Below are 17,495 nucleotides of genomic sequence, written 5' to 3'. Positions count from 1 at the left end.
AGTAGGCACTGTAACATTCATATTTTTGGGTTTGATCAAACTTCACTTGCGCCATAAAAACAGAAACAATATAATATTATATTATATCAAGATTTAGCTGTGCAAATGCAACTGTCAGATAATATAAAATGCAAACGCAAATTACTGGGATAAGTGAATACTCAAAAAGCAGAACCAAATAAATGGAAAAGCCTAATGACAATGATGATGAATTTAATGATGCAGTGTAAATAATTGATCTTGTTCTTTGAGGTTTAGCGTGAAACAAAAACTGTTTTCAGATTGGCTAATAGATAGGTTTTTCATTCTTATAAATAAATATGAAGGTAATGAGGGTGACTTATGCATTATTTGGGACGGTTTTCTTTCTACTTCTTAAAACAGCTTTTAAGTACAAAAATTTAATCAAAATTTTTGTACTAAAAAGCTACTTTAAAAAGCCTTAAAAAAGTCGTCCCAAATGAAACCTTAAACTTCGTTAGGTTTGGGACAGTTATCTTATCACTTCTTAAAGCAATTTTTTAAAACAAAATTTTTATTTTTTGCACTAAAAAATTGCTTTAAGAGCAGTAATAAAGCCGTCCCAAACAAAGCCTTAAACTTCATTTAGAATAATTTTTTTATGCTTTCTAGTAAAAATTTTATAGAACTATAAATCTTTGCACTAAAAAGCTGCTTAAGCAGCAAGAAACCCGTTATAAAAAATAGTAAAAAATTTATTTCAAACGAAGCTTTAAATAACAATTTTCTTATAGTGCTGGCTTGCATATTTGTTGTTTGTAATTATGATAAAATTTTAGTACACTGTATTTAAAAAAAAAATAAAATGTAGATATTTAGAACTATATTTTAGCCTCCCGTTCCACCAATTTGGTCAATGAAATTACTTGTGAGTTAGCTCATTAGAAATGCGTACAATCTCTAATATTCTGGAATGTCTCTGACCATTATCATTTCTCGTCATAGGCTGGGAAGAAAGAGGAAGAGGAGTTGAACACGATTCCTCTATATGTTTTGTTGATGATTATTAAACAAGATAACGCAGATTAACCCATTAACGTGCTCGATGCCCAATGTTACTGTAAGCATTTTTTCCTACCAGTTCTGTAATTTGTAAACATGTAATCTTTTTTTTTTTAAATCAAATGAATGATTGTGAATGTGTCGCAATAGTGAAGATGAAACAAATTTCAAGGGGAGGGAGGCAGGAACAACAGGGGAGCCTCCACCCAGAAAGAGGAGAAATTATTCTGTGTGGACACCGGATGAGAAGAACCGTCTGGTCATGTGTGTACACACTGTATAAATTTATACACAATGTGCACACACATGATCAGACGGTTCTTCCGTCCGGTGTCCACAGAATAATTTCTCTAGAGAGAGGTTGCGAATTGAATAGAAGAGAGGAGAAAGAAAGCTAGAGCTAAAAGTTATTTCTTTATTCTAATAATCAATCTGGAAATGATCATTGCAGTCAAGCAGCTATCAATATGGAAGAACTCTTGGGCACCACTTTCATTAGGTCGTCTGAACTTGCCAAGAAAAGCGAAATAAATCTCAGCAATTTAAAATAAAATTAATAACTGAAATAAGGGTAATTGGACCATCTTATAATTACCACAAAAAGGACTAAGGCTTCGTTTGGGACGGCTTTTTTTTTTTCTTTTTAAAGCGACTTTCTAGTAAAAAATTAAAAATTTTGTACTAAAAAGTTGCTTTAAGAAGCAGTAAGAAACTAGTCCCAAACGAAGCCTAAGACAGACTCTTAATTTGGCCTGCAGGGATGAAGTGATTTCATATAAAAATTTTGCATCCCCTTTCTAGATAACAACAGATATCATTAATGGACAACTCTCGTGTTTTAAAATGCTTGAGAAAATTATATTAGAATGATTGGGAAGAAAGAACACTATATATCTTACTCTCAAGTCTTGCTCCCGAAGCCCCTCGGGCTTGGCCTTGTAGAAACTGAATCTGCAAACTGCCTCCGAGATTCTGATCTTCTTTTCCTCCTAGCAGTACCAGCAGGTGCCTAACAAGAAAACAAACATCGTCGTACCAATATATTATCCGCTTAATGAATAATTGTTGATTTCTGGCATAAGAAAAATGTTTTGAAGGAAGAAGAATGCTAAATAGTTCAACTTTCTACTTTTCAACTATTCTCACTAAACATCTCCCACTTTTGTATTTCTTTCTTCCCCAATTTCTCATTTAAATCCATCTGTCTTTCACAAGAGGTTCAATCCTTGAGATTAGAATCTTCTAAGTAATAATAGTGTCTATCCCTGAGTTAGATCAGTCCCTAGTGGACCGGTCCAACTACAACCAATCCGTAGTGGACCCGTTTTTGTTTATTCGAGGAGCGGCGGCGGAAAAGAGAGAGATAAAGGAGGGGGCGGCAAGGGCTCTATAGTAATTTTGGCTTGATTAATTAATTGTATGTTTTAAGTAGGACGAGAAAATTAGGGTTAGAGTTATGTTTTGATTATTGTGTTATTATGGGAATTTTCTTCTTGGTGTCTTTTGAGCCTTAGCTTTGTCTAAGGATTGAAAGAGAACGATCCTCTTCTCGAATCGAGGATCAATTCTTTGTTAACTACTGTTTTTGGTGTGATTCCCCATCAGATTCTGTGAGTTTATTTGCTGATTTTATCTCTATTGATAGGAATGCTTGAGATCTACAAGTATTCCCTATCACCCTGATGCTTTGGAATCGGAAATAATTTCAAAATACTCTGAATGTCATAGAAAACAGTTACCTTCTCTTCAACTTTTAATGACTCCTCCAGGTCCTTCAATGCTGGAATTGATCCTGTTTCCATAACCCCCAACAAGTTCTTCATGCGAACTCGCATTTGGAAAAGCTGAGCGACAAGTTGGCTCACCTGAATCCATTATGTCAAGGAACTTGCATTTTAGTGAGATAAGCAGGAGCAAGTTTTATTAGATAAATAAATAACAAAAAGATAAAGATTGGACTCGCTACAGCGCTCGTAAACAAACCTGCTGCTCTGTTTTCCCAGATTCAGTAGCAACTCGCTTCCTCCTAGTTGATGATTCAGCTAATAATTCTGGCTTTTCCCTTTCCTCTGCAGGAGGAATGTATGTCATCGAATCAATGCAATATCCTTGTTTCATGTGAAACACTATATACCAAAGAGCTAAACTATGCCAGAGAAGTCAGACATTCTTCAAAAAGAACAACTTCAATCACATCGTAAATAGCTGTGCTGTGCATGTTGCTTCCTAAATCTTTACGGATCTAACTTTAAGACTAGCAAAGTAGGCACTGTAACATTCATATTTTTGGGTTTGATCAAACTTCACTTGCGCCATTAAAACAGAAACAATAGATTTAGCTGTGCAAATGCAACTGTCAGAATAATAGAAAATGCAAACACAAATTACTGGTATAAGTGAATATTCAAAAAGCAGAACCAAATAAATGGACAAGCCTAATGATAACGATGATGAAGTTAATGATGCAGTGTAAATAATTGATCATGTTCTTTGAACTTTAGCGTGAAACAAAAACTGTTTTCAGATTGGCTAATAGAAAGGCCAAGAAGCTAAAATTGAATAGAAAAAACTAGGAAGGGTAATGAAACCACTTTTCAGCCAATCTCAATGGTGATTATGAATTCTGATTACTTGTTCTGAAGTTTTAGCTACATTCTAATACATATTTAAAACGTTTATTAGAAACAAAACATATCTTGTAACAATTAATAGTGAAATGGGCCATTAAACATAGCAAATGGACAAAAGGTTCATTCTGGGTCAGCAGGGAAAAAAAAATACCAGGCGTCATGGCATTTATCATGAATTCCATAACTTGAAGATTTTTCTCGGCTTCACGAATTTGAGCTGGAGTCACCTTACAAAAAAAACATAAAGAGCTCAATAAAACTTACATGATCCAACATTTGAAAAAGGAGAAAAGAATCAAAATGATCCCCAAGTTTTTTGAGGGACCAATTTGTCCCTCAACTCTTTAACATATGATATTTTTGGTCATAACATCCAATGTTGGAGTTAATGATGTCAAATGTAATAATATTTTGATGATTTTTAATTAAAATTTTATTAAATGTTTGAAATTAAAATTTATTTATTATTATTTTTTTATTACAGAAATGTCTAATTAATTTTTTTATAAAATTTATAATTACTTAAAAATTACATTTAATAAAATTTTAATTAAAATGATCAAAACACCCTTATATTTAACACCATTAACTCCAATATTGGATATTAGGATAAAAAAAATCTCATTTTAAATAGAGTTTGGAATCATTTTGATCTTTCACAAAGAGTTAAGGGACCATTTTGGTCCTTTTCTCTTTGAAAAATGCCCCATTCTTTTTTTTATAGAACAAAAATTAATTCCCAAATATTTTATTCATTAAAAATAGGATATAATGCTAGTTACATATAAATAAGCATGAAACTAGTTACATACTAAATTCTATGAATGGACCCAGTTAATATTTAGCATTAAAAAAGAGAATAGACAGGACTCTTAATTTGTGACATCTACCTTGGGAACTCGGGAGTATATCATTAAGCTAGAGCTTTTCGTAGGTCTTATCCGTGCATGATCCCACATCAACATTAAAATTACAAACACTGAATGTGAAACTTAATGCCAAGTGAACAGATAATTAATTTATGAAGAAGAACTTCAATATGTGGCCAAAGACTGTGAGGAGATAACAATAGAACGAAATCAATCTTAATTCTTAAACTTTATAAAGTCTCTGGTTCAGCGGCCCTCATGCGGGAATATAATTCTATAATTATTATAAGGGAAAATGTTAGGTGTTGCTCCAGTTTTTAGATTAGTTGTTCTGCATGACAACACAACAATGTAAAATCCTTATTAACAGTGGTTATAGGTTGATGTGTGTGCGGCAACCCCTTACAAGCCCATTTGAATAAAGGAACAAGAAATTCCTATGATTCCTCTCCCTCTCACCCTTTCCTGCCTCTCTCTCTCATCCAAGAATCCTCTTCCTCGTTCAAGAATTCATAACAAGTGATATCAGAGCCTCGTTGAGGCGATCTCGAGGAGAAATTATTCTATGCGGAGTCCAAACGTAGCTCTACATCCAGACTCCAATTAAATGCTGACATGTGTTTAGATACTTTTTTTTTATCGGGCTCGGGATCAGATGAGTGGCTCATGCAAAGTCACAGGTCGGAGTACGCACAGGTGCCCGAGGAAGACGAGCGAGCTAGAGGGTGCTCGACACAAGAGCAAATGCGTGGGCCAGAAGCTCACAGGAGCTGGTGATGCACAAGGCACAAGGGTGCAGATCGCGGAAGGAACAGTGATAGACACATGTGCGCGCTGTTTAGAACGAGCAGGAGCGTGAGCTAGAGCCGTTGACCGGAACGCATAATGGAGGTTGAGCGAGAGCGGGATTGGGCCTGACTCGACGGATTTGCTAGTGAAATTAGTGCAGGATGCCGGTCAGATCGCAGCAGGCGCACACGTGGTTCTTTGAATGTAAAATTTGGACCAATGTGGAGATCGTTGGGTGTTGGTCCAGTTTTTAGATTAGTTGTTCCGCATGACACCGCAACAATGTAAATCCGTATAAATAGTGATTATAGGTTGATGTATGTGTGGTACCCCCTATACAAGCCCATTTGAATAAAGGAATAAGAAATTCATGTGATTCCTCTCTCTCTCTTTCCCTTTCTTGTCTCTCTCTCATCCAAGAATCCTCTTACACATTCAAGAATTCATAACAGAAAATAAATAGTCCAGAGATTGTACCTTGCCCATGCCTGGTATCATTCCAAGTACACGACTCACAGAACCCATTCTTGCAACAGCTCGTGTCTGCTTTAGAAAGTCATTGAAGTCAAATTTAGCACTCATGATTTTCTTCTGCAGGTCCTCTGCATCTTCCTGCCGCATCTGTTTTAGCAGTACTATTGTTTAGGAACACAATTAAATGTAAAAAAAAATTCAAACAGAAAAAAGAAAAACACTCACAACTTCTTGGGCCTTCTCAACAAATGATAGCACATCACCCATTCCTAAGATGCGTCCAGCCATTCTATCGGGGTAGAAAGGCTCAAGATCCTCTAATCGTTCTCCCCGACCTACAAGCTTAATTGGCTTTCCAGAAACCTGATGAACATGAAAAAAAAAAAAACAAAGATGCTGACAATGACGGATTATAACTGTTTCAGGATGATAAAGTTATCTTTCCAGCTAAAGATTGATGGTGACAGGGCAGGAACACAAAGTACTATGCCGTAAAAAATTTGGACATAGATGTTTGGTTGCATGATGTTCTCTCATACTTCCAACAGAATTAACTCATTTAGAATGCCAAACATAAAATAAGATTCTAAGATTATTTCTATACTCAGTTTAGGGGATTGTTTGATCTGGCAAAGGCCATTATAATTTGAACACAGAACATGCTTATGTCTGAGTGCGCATGCACCAGTACCAAGCTGGGGGTAGAGTAAAAACCTCTCTAACACTTAAAGCAGCTCCACCTCTTGAATCACCATCCAGCTTTGTCAATATTGCACCAGTTATTCCAATTTCAATGTTGAAAGTTGTCACCAAGGCTGAAAGCAGGAGAAGAATTATGTATGGATACAGTAAGAGAATAATATGTATGAATATAATAACAAAAGAAAAATTAGAATTTCAATTATAATTAGAAACAGACAGGATTTGTAGAACATCATGCAAATTACCGCTTGAAGAGAAAACTCTGTTAGACCGGTCCAGCCGGTCCACACGGGGCCGGCCCAGCGCAACAGAGGCAGAACTTCTCCGCCTCCTGTGCATGCTGTCCACGCCGCACGATCCAGAAAACTGGATTAGGAAGGATTTTTTAGGAAGTTTAAGAGGGAAAGTGAATGTAGGGATTGTTTAGGGATTTCCTTTTTATTTGTATGCATTAAATAGTTTGATTTCCTAGGATTATTGCATCTTGAATTTGGTTGAAATTTGAGATCTCCTAGATTTAGGTTTTTTTTTGGCTCTAGAGGCATGTAGAGATTTGGAGAGATCGATCCTCCTCTCGAATTGAGGATCAACTGTATCTTGCTATTTTTCTTTTCTATTTCATCAAATAATACAAATTTTTTACTATTTTCTTGGTTTTGTGTGGAGGATTTTCGCTGTTTTCCGAAGATTGATAAGAAATACTTGAGATCTACGAGTGTTTTCTATCAAACTCTCTACTTTCTATGATTGTTAGATTTTGAATGCTTAAGAGAGGAAATAAAGGAGAACTTCATAGTCCTCCAAAGCAGACAGGTTTTGTATAACATCATGCAAAATACCGCTTGAAGAGAAAACTCTCTACTTTCTATCATTGTTGGTTTTTGACTGCTTAAGAGAGGAAATAAAGGAGAAAACTTCATACTCCTCCAAAGCAAAAATAGCATAAACAAACAGCAGACTGTTATCCAACACAATGAGTTAGTAATCAACTTGCAACTTGCAATACCTGCAGCTTCTTGGCCAGTCATTGCATCTACTACAAGCAAGACTTCAGTAGGATTTGTTACCTGCTTCACTTGCTTCAACTCATCCATCATTGCTTTATCTATCTGATAGGAAGAACAATCTCAATTTCAGTCGTGCCATGCAAGGAAGCGGATAACTACAATAATTATTCATTAGTATTTCAAGTTTGAACCTCGCCCAAGATGTGGCCTGCAAATCCACCCCTTTGTGAGACAATGGAATCACACATGTAGCAACAAAGTAGTGCAGTTTCATCAGAGGTTGACTTGACTCAAAAAGTGGGCTGGCGATGCAGGCTTAACATCAAGAATAGAGTCAGTAACATGGACCATAAGCCACTAGATGAGAAATATCCATATGACTCAACTACATCATTCCTAATTTTGTCAACATTTAGACTCAGCCCTATGAGATCACTATAAAATATAATTTATTTGATTAAACATTCGTGAAAATCTCCCAGCTTGGTTCAACTAGAGCTCTATTCTTCTTTGATGAAAGAGACAAAGAGTAAGTCAGATACATAGCGAGACAAATGGTAACATATATTGTTTTACCATGATCCAAATGGTTGCTCACTTTTTAAACACTCACTTTTTAAATACAAATATATTTTATATAAAATTTAATGATATTTTAAAATGGATTATTGGTATTTTCAAAATATCTAAGGCAACTTGCTTATATATATGATTGTACTATAAGTTTAGAACTTAATCTCCACTTTAATCGAAAGTTTTCTCTTCGGAAATGTAATCGACTATAGAGACTTGCCTCTATAGGAACCGAGATCCCAGTGAAAAATCTTTGGATGCCGATCAAGCCAATCCAGGGTCAATTTCATATTTAAAATGATAGGTGAATATGACTTCTATCCTTCAGGATAATTTTTATATTCCCTACGCCGAGTTTAAATGCGCTCAAGATCTATTAGAGCACTTAAGATGCATAGTCAATGGAGTCGAACTCTTTTTTACCCCTGGAGAATGATGAGGACATCCGACCGTTGAAAGTCTATCAGATAAGGAGCAGAAGATCGACGGCTACGATTAGGCCACTTTATTTTTGAGCATCTATTTGTATTTGATTTTATTATGTATATTTTCTGTTTTTACCCTCACTTTAGGGAGTAGGCTTATGTGACCCCAAGGGGCACTTTTGTCATTGGACATGTTATTGTATTTTGCCTATTTATGGAACCCTCTCCCTCTTTGGAGGGGATGATGATTATGATAATAAAAAAATTTCTGCACTTTGTATCTTGGAGAGTTGTGAGAACTCTTGTGAGAGTTTGAAGTCCCTTTGTGAGGGCAAAGCACTACCGATCAAAAGCAGGAAGAGCTCATGGTTTATTTCCATCTCAACTTTGTCTTACTATTTTGCTTTAGCCGCCGGCCCACACCTTCCCCTAGCCGCTGGCCACTCAATAACCCACCCATTGACCGACTCCCACCACAAACCGCTAGCCCCCCCTTCCCCTTTCTAAGCCGTCGGCCAACTTTCCCACCCCTTTGGCCGATTCCTCCCTCTAACCACCGACCCCTTCCCCTCCTAGCCGCCGGCCATCCCCTCTTTCCCATTGCTCCAAGATTTCAAATCAAGTAATCAATGCTTTCCATATTTGACACATCTTAAATTAGGAAAGTTTTAAATTCATTTGAATTTGTATTTCTTTCTTAAAATAAGATGAGTTATGAGAAAAGTCCCCCCCCCCCATACCAATTTGAATTTAAGTAGAAATTTGCCATAATTCCTCATTCCTTAATTCCCTCTTTCCTCTTTTGAGATTTGCTATAATTCATCCTTCATTAATTAATATTCTAGGTTTCGCAAGTCTCTTAACTCCCCAAATCAATTCCTCCCCTCAAGCTAGCCTCTGCCCCCTCCTCTACCCTCTTTCCTCTTTTGCTCTTTCCAATTAATTATCCCCAATTACTCACTCTCTAAATAGAGGATAAATTCCCCTCCCCATGGTCAGCCACAACCTTAGACCGCTCGTCTAATGTTGCTAACAACTTCCCCCATGTTTCCCTAGCCACCTACGTAGTTTTCTCACCCTAATATCAACTACTCCAATATTTGAGCCTTACATGATTGTTGTCCAGATTTCTAGAACAAGTGGAATGTTGTCCAAATTTCTGGAAGATGTCGGATGGCTGTCCAAATGTCCATAAAATGTTAGATTGTTGTCCCGACATGTAAGATGGGTTCTTATTGCTTCCCTCCCCTCATAAGCACTCAACGACTTCGTCGGAGCTTAGTATCTTCTTCCTACGGGTAAACTCTTCCCCCCTCCCCTTATGCCTAATCATCCTCCATCAATTGTGTGAATGGATCTCTATGCCTAATCATCCTCCATCAACTCGGAGCATCGTATGATCGTGAAAATGTCTCCACTTAAAACCCTACTAAGAACATTGTGTGAATGGATCTTTATAGTGTTTAATCTAAATGTTAATTCAAGGATTCTTTTTTAACGCCTCACATTAGCATGACATAATTTTAATTTGATTATTTTATTATCCTAATTTTCTCAAGTAACTAATTGTCTGATCTTAATCATTATCTGGTTGGCTTAAATCTTTGTTAAGAACTCGAGAAGTTAATTAATTGCAAAGCTCTGTTCACAAAGGTGTAATTTTCAAATCAATCACATTTGCCTATACATGTAGTTCTACATCATAAGTGCTATGGAGAGTTTTAGAAAATAAAGTGGTTAATAATGCTTATACTCAAGTCATCAAGGATATGTATGCAGGAGATGTTACTTGTGTTCAAACATAAGGAGGTTGGACCAAATATTTTCCTATTTTAGTTGGATTACAACAAGGATCAGCTTTAAGCCTATATCTTTTTACTTTAGTCATGGATGTTCTTACTAGACATTTGCAGGAGGATGTGTCACGGTGTATGCTTTTTGTTGATGATATTCTTCTTATTGATAAACCTAGAGAGGGAGTTGAGGGAGTTGAATGCAAACTTGAATTATGGAGGCCAACATTAGAGTCTAAAGGTTTTCATTTGAGTAGATATAAAACCAAATACATTGAGTGTAATTTTAGTAGTAATAGTTCTAATGGGGGGATTATGACTTTGGTCGATCAAGTCATTAATAAGAGTACACGTTTTAGACATATCCGGTCTAATGTCCAGAGTGATGGCGAAATAGATGGGGATATTTTTAGTAGAATTCAAGTTGGATGGGTAAAGCAGAGAAATGCATCAGGCCTATTGTGTGATAGAAAAATACCCTCAAACTTGAATTCTATAAGATGGTGGCGCAAAATGTTATAAGATACGTGAAAAGGGTTGGAAAATTCTATAAGATGGTGGCGCAAAATGTTGGCCATTAAAAGAGAAGCATACAATTAAGTGAAGTGTTGCAGAGATGAGAATGCTCAAGTGGAAGAGTGGCTTTACTCTTAGAGATAGAATGTGAAATGAGTAGATACGTGAAAAGGGTTTAGTAGCTCCAATGATAGATAAGATTTTAGAAAAAGTCGCCTTAGATGGTTTGGTCACATAAAACGTCAGCCTTCTGATAACCCGATTAGGAGAGTAGATGTATTAGATTTGGCCTATTTTAAGAGGTAGAGGTAGGCCTAAAAAGATTTGGTTAAAAAATATTATAAATGACTTTTTTTATTAAATCTAAATGAGAATTTGACTCTTAATAGTAGACAATGGATAGCTTACCCCACGAAGTGGGACAAAGGCTTAATGTTATTGTTATCTTTGTCGTCGTCAACAAGTACCTTGCAAAAGCTTACTACTTTTCTGCCCTTCATACAATACCTCCATTCCGGTGTCAACCTCTGTTCCTAGTTTGCAACATTACAATTATATCCGAAAGTATTTAGGACTCAAACACTTACTAACTGAGATTGGATTGGCAATTACTCTTATTGCTACCTGCTTCATGGGCTAATGTTTTTTAAGCTAACTGAAATACCTCAAAATTCATGAATACACCAACGTTCTACAATAAACCCTACTTGATTATAATTTGAAATGGCACTAAAGTAGAAAACAAAGAACCCAAGCTAAACTAAGCAACTCCAATATAACCTGTAATCTTCCAGCAGTGTCCACTATGACCACATCAATCCTCCTTTTAATTGCTTCTTCCAATCCATTTCTAGCTATTTGTGATGGTTTTACTTCAGTCCCTTCTTTGTAAACAGGTACGCCAACCTGTCACAATTATAAACTAGGATGAAATCGAAATCTACAAAACTCAGTAAGGCATACTTAAAAACCCCAAGAAATAAATCAACTTTAAATTAACATTAAAATTCAGCATAAAAATGCAATTAAACCTTGGATTATAGATGTAAAGCTTTGGTCAACGTACAAAAACCATACCTGGTCACCCAGAATCATAAGTTGGTCAATGGCTGCGGGCCTATAAACATCTGCAGCAATCATCATACAACTTTTACCCTGAAATCTGTCTAATATCTCTTAGTATAAATGTAATAGAATCATCATCAAAATGGAAGCAATCAGAGAATGCAGGCTGTGAACTGCACCAGCTTCTTAAGGTAGAAGGCGAGTTTTGCACAGACAGTTGTCTTTCCTACGCCTTGTAATCCTGCAAGTAATATCACGGTGGTACCAGACTTGGAAAAAACTAGGTCTGAAACTTCTCCGCCCATAAGTTTCACAAGCTCGTCATGCACAATCTGCGATGCAGGAGTACTATCACTTATACTAAACTCTATAAATCTAAATGAAAAGATTAGGATTTTTAACAAAAAAAGCTTATTTTCTGTCAATGTTGGACACAGCTGAAATTCTGCCCTGAACCAGAAAGATAGTGATCCCGATCATGGGTATAAGGCAATACTTCTACTTCATCATCATTATTAGCCTTATCCCAACTAATTGTAGATAGCTTTACATACCCTCTTCTTCCATTCATTCCTATTAAGCACAAAATGAGATATTCAACTTATACAGTACAATTTTTTTCTCAATTATCCATATTATTTTTAATCTATCTTATTTACTTACAAAATCCTAATCACTAATTTTAACTAATCACCTTATGGGTGCATCACTATTATATTCCTTTTTTATTTAATCTATCATTCCAATATTTTTAACACATTATCTTTGTTTCCATGCTCAAATTGATTATCAATAACTTTATTACCACCCATTCAAATTCATACTATTAGCATAGCAAAAATGTCAAGTTAGGAAAGAGATATTTAGTGAGTGTGTATAATTATTTGATTGTTTCTTAGAACATTATGCTCATTCCTATAATAATTATAAAGGGTACATCAATGAATAAGAGATGAGAAAGCGTTTTCCCCTCAAACAAGGCATCAAAGTAGGGTTCACTTATCTCCTAAATCGCAATCCTGTCATACACTGAATGTCTACACCTGCTTTATGCCTATGAGCCCTAGCCACAAGCAACTCCAACCATTTAGCCACCTACATGCTCTAGTCGCACGAAGCTCGTTTATGCTTGACTGCCATTGCATAACTCCCATCTATAGCTCATTACTTCCCATTGCACGCAATCGCACAAAATTAGCTCACAACCTAGCTCCTATCATCTACTCAAACCACATTTATTATTGTGTGCCCACCCCTCCCCATGTTCTTATCTCATATCTTTTCACAGGTTCCCAGATCTATGATTACCTAAACCCATCACTTTTTTTTCCTTCATTCATGATAATAATCATTCATGGAACCAGTACTCTATTCCTCAAGACGAAATCCTCACCATCTATTAAATTCAATTATAACAACTATCTCCTATGTTCTCTAGCTTTCCATTTTCTCACAGGATTTCACGAGAAGCGCTGTAATCTTATTTCTCTTCCTCCAAAATGGAAGAACACAATCAAATACATGAAATAGCAATCTTAAGACTGTTATTCTCATATGGATGCTCAATACCCTGAAATCCATTATTATCTATTGTCATGTTTCAGGAGACAACCAAAGGGATATTATACTTTCGCCAATCCACCTCTTTTCAGCAACATCACTTGAGCAGGCACTCTACTTTGACTTATTCTCTTTTCAACATGGTGACAAATCTATATATGAGCACTACAACATCTTGAAAGAAATATCATATGAACTTTTTTCAATATTACCACTTTACCACCGACCCAATCACTTACTATAAACAAAATGAGGAGTTTCTAGTTGCCAAGTACCTCTTCAGGCCTCATCCATTCCCACAATATGTTCAAGCTCAGTTGATAATGGAATTTATTGTCCTAAACGTCTTCATTGCTCTCTATTAAGTTCTCCATTCACTTAAATATCTGCTTCACCTTTTTCAAATTAGGATCACACAACTTTTGCCACTGTAGCCATCATGGATGAGGTTGTCATGGTTGTGGCCATAATCATAATCGCAACTCATTCCCAACATGCTATCATTCATAAAGGACAAATTACTCGTCCAACCATTGTTGGAAAAATTTTTGCTATCCTCTAGCAACTTGGTATGTCTCAAATACGAGCAGTATTTGAACTAATTCCATTAGTGATCCTTCAAGTTTAATTATCATTCCAAAAGCAGACTATAATTGCCTTCTATAACACAATCAATTGACCATTTAATCATCTCAAGTTGTATCCTCCAATGGATTGGTTTCAACTGCATATTCTGGTGCATCTTATGATTTAGAATCTAGACTTTTTTCTCATATGACAGGTAGTCGATAATTATTTTTATGGTTTACAATTAAATCACTCCCACTAGTTTTTATAGTTGATGAATTGCTTTCCTTCTCTTTATTGTGGAAAAGGATTTATTTATCCCTCCTCATTGACATTAGACAATATTTTGTATATCCCATAATTTCGTATAAACATTTTGTCTATATATTGCCTCTCCAAAACACCTAATATTTAATCCATCTTACTGGATTTTTTAGGATCTCAACAGAATACGATTAACAGAGGCATAGAGGCTAGACACATTTAATCTTTAATTTATGTTGCTTTCATTGCCTTATCCTCCTATATTTCAGTGTCACCTGGGTCACCCTCCACCCCACCGCCTTCTAGCTTTCACTTATGTAGTTATGTATCATCCTTTGATACAAAATTTTATGATAAAACTTGTGAATATCATAAGCATCACCGTATTCCCTTTCCAACATCTTCCTCTTCCCGTAGTAAAGAAAAACTTCTAATTTATTATATTAAAACATCTAAGATCAAGCCTGTTGTCTACTCATTTGAGCTTTCATTCATTTATTTTTGCTATTGATTACCACAGTATGGCTTTTTTTTTGTGGGATCATTGTTAAAGTTATAATTAGAAGTTTTCTTTACATTCAAGCTATTTTATCAAGTAAAAAATTTATTTATTTTAAAATTAAAACAAATTTAAACCCTTTAAATTAATAATATTTTTAATATATTTAATCTCCTTTCACTCCTTTTATGTTGAGAATAGTATTATCTGTCAACCATCATGTTCATATACATGCCAAAAAAATAAAATGGTTGAACGTAAACGCCTATATCTTTCTAGATATTGCTTGCATATTAATGTTTCAAATGTCAGCTCCACGATATTTTTTGTGTTGTTATTCTCATCATTTGATACCTACTTAATTGTGCTTTCACCAAAGCACCATTTTCGGTGTTGCTATTTTCATACTCAAAAAATCATTGGTGTTACAATTCGAATTCATATACATGAATTCTCTATGTATTTGTCAATACTACCTTAAATAAGGCATCCCCTTCACTTACACAGCTCCTAACAATGCTCTTGACAAATCTCCTAACCATTTATAGCTATGATGTTTGCTTCAACCTTATAATTTTATGCTTGGGCTTTATTTGTCTCATAATGAAGCACCTCATCCCATCTTTTGTCTACTACGGTTTAGCATTCGCCAAAAACTAATCCCTAGGATCTTCATCTTCCTATTGCTCTACAAAAGGTAAATGTCAATGTATTGGACATTAAATGCTCATTTATACCCTTCGAACATTTACAGTTTCATTTTATTAGTTTTTACTCATCTTTTTCTAATCTCTCTAATTTCCAGGCATATTAGGAGGCTCTATTTGATCTTAATTGAAAACATATAAATGACCTTGAAATGGGTGCCTTTATTGATAGCCATATAAAGGATTTGGTAATACCTCCTAAGATAAACTTATTTCATATCGTTGGGTCTTCACCATTAAGTCTCATCCTAATGACTATTGAATACCACAACGCTCAATTGGTGACGAAAAGGTATGCACACGTATATGGTATTGACTATTTTGTTACTTATTGGTTAGCTTAATCATGTTTTTCTTCTCTTGCTAGTGTCGATTATCAAGAATGGACAATGTGGATGTTATAATATTTTTCTATATGAGGACCTAACCAAAGTTGTTTATATAGAACAAGCTTCTTGGCATTTTGCTCAAGGTGAGACCAAGATATGCAATATTTGAAAACTTGTATATGGGCAGAGTAAAATCTTAATGCATGGTTCAACAAAATTTGCAAGGTTCTAGCTAATGTTGGAGTATGAAGTAATGTTGCTGATCACTCTATTTTATTTGACACTCTGCCTTTAGCATGATGATTTTTTTTATGTATGTTGATAATATTCTTTTCAATGGAAGTGACACTTTGGGCATTGCTAAAATACAATTTCATCCTGTATTATAATGCTGTATTGATTTTATTTATTTATTTATAATAGCTGGGTTCTCTAATGAATAAGATGCAAGAAAGAGCTTTTCCCTCTAACGCATATACCATAGCCATCCTGATTATAATTTTTTTTTTTTTTAAATGTAGTTTTAAGTCTCCATGATATTATCTTGTCGTATTATACTAATGTGAGATTCTCCAACCTTTACCAACTGTTGATCTGGTTTCACCCCTCGAATCAATCCAACCCCAGCTGCTTGATCGCTAACAGTCTGTACAAACCTCCGCACAACTGGCAAGCTCACCTGCACAAAAGAGAATGCATCAAAGGCTTGAGAGCCATATACAGAGTTACACTAAAATAAGACCCAGGAAACCAGTAAGAAAATGCAGCTAACATACATCAGCCTCCAAAAGAGCCCTTCTAATGTCACGCATGGGTTCAGCTATGTTCTCCTTTGTCAAAACCTCTGTATCGCCAGCACATAAATGCAAAGATAAATCAACAAAAAAATTAAAAAAGAACAATTATTGTTCAGAAGAATAGAAAAAAATAAAATTTCTTAACCAACAACGAAAAAAGTTCAAAGCTGTTTAAAACCTATATCTCTTTCACTTCTTAATCTGTTTTTTTGTAAATGTAATACAACTATGCCGTATCTTCTTTGATTTAGCAATGCAAACAATTACAGTAAGGCAAATTATAGCAAAATAAAAACATTGAAGTGGCAAGAAATACAGAACAAATTCAGTAAAGAAATGACAAGAAATGGAGTAATTTAACAGAACAAAGAGAAGAGAAATGCCTTCTCCTTTGAGTTTACTCCATGCTGCTTCAAGCCCACTTGTCAACTGCCCAAACATCTCAGCCCTAACAATGAAGCTTCTATCTCGTCTAACATTAGCAAACGTTGAAGTGACACAACCCCATACTTCTCTCTGAAAAATACCAAAATAAAAAAAAAATTATTTAAATTTAATGTGTGCAACAAAATAGGGAGTAAAAAGAGAGTGATTTCTTAAGATGATCGGAGCTATCTCACTGTGAAGACATTATTCTGCGAAGAACCGAGGGAGAAGCTTTTGCCAATCCACGAAGAAGAAAAATTTGCTGAAACTTTTAGCCTTCGCACCCTTCTCGGGCCAAAGAAGGCAGCGCGAGAGGAGTAGGAAGACGGTGACGAAGAGAGATGGCGGGATGAGGCAGTCGTCAAACCCAGCGTCTCCATGGCGGGGTTACAGTACAGGTAGGTTGCGGGGATAAGATGCTTAATGCTCTGCTGTTGAAATTTTCAGAAAATATCCGAGCGAGATCCTTAGCCGAGCCCC

At 35.7% G+C, this 17,495-nt stretch overlaps 1 protein-coding gene and 1 long non-coding RNA gene across 3 annotated transcripts in view; one reads left to right on the top strand and one right to left on the bottom strand.

The window, feature by feature from the left end:
* Positions 1–1,917, top strand: part of LOC114581107 — a 26,734-nt gene extending 24,817 nt beyond the window's left edge. The window contains exon 3 of the long non-coding RNA XR_003702927.1: positions 1,726–1,917. This is a non-coding gene — a long non-coding RNA (uncharacterized LOC114581107). The remainder of the gene's footprint in view (positions 1–1,725) is intronic.
* The window catches only part of LOC110096665 (signal recognition particle 54 kDa protein, chloroplastic), a 19,261-nt gene extending 1,766 nt beyond the window's left edge, over positions 1–17,495 (bottom strand). Inside the window, exons 1-16 of one of the 2 annotated variants that reach the window (XM_020822718.2) lie at positions 17,210–17,495; positions 16,973–17,105; positions 16,569–16,636; positions 16,370–16,471; positions 12,046–12,198; positions 11,879–11,956; positions 11,582–11,707; positions 7,494–7,596; positions 6,500–6,600; positions 6,011–6,148; positions 5,789–5,932; positions 3,805–3,880; positions 3,007–3,092; positions 2,763–2,888; positions 1,923–2,032; positions 1,419–1,527 (exon numbers count right to left, since the gene is read on the bottom strand). In XM_020822718.2, coding sequence (XP_020678377.1) covers positions 1,925–2,032; positions 2,763–2,888; positions 3,007–3,092; positions 3,805–3,880; positions 5,789–5,932; positions 6,011–6,148; positions 6,500–6,600; positions 7,494–7,596; positions 11,582–11,707; positions 11,879–11,956; positions 12,046–12,198; positions 16,370–16,471; positions 16,569–16,636; positions 16,973–17,105; positions 17,210–17,395 — 1,728 coding nt within the window. In that variant the 5' untranslated portion in view covers positions 17,396–17,495 and the 3' untranslated portion in view covers positions 1,419–1,527; positions 1,923–1,924. Of the gene's footprint in view, positions 1–1,418; positions 1,528–1,922; positions 2,033–2,762; positions 2,889–3,006; positions 3,093–3,804; positions 3,881–5,788; positions 5,933–6,010; positions 6,149–6,499; positions 6,601–7,493; positions 7,597–11,581; positions 11,708–11,878; positions 11,957–12,045; positions 12,199–16,369; positions 16,472–16,568; positions 16,637–16,972; positions 17,106–17,209 lie in introns of those variants that run through there. The other variant, XM_020822719.2, reaches the window with a different exon arrangement.

This window comes from Dendrobium catenatum, unplaced genomic scaffold (genome assembly GCF_001605985.2).
Source record: "Dendrobium catenatum unplaced genomic scaffold, ASM160598v2 fragScaff_scaffold_1521, whole genome shotgun sequence".
Taxonomy (NCBI): Eukaryota; Viridiplantae; Streptophyta; class Magnoliopsida; order Asparagales; family Orchidaceae; genus Dendrobium; species Dendrobium catenatum.
The sequence above is the reverse complement of the archived record's forward strand: the minus strand, read 5'-3'. Positions and strand labels throughout refer to the sequence as shown.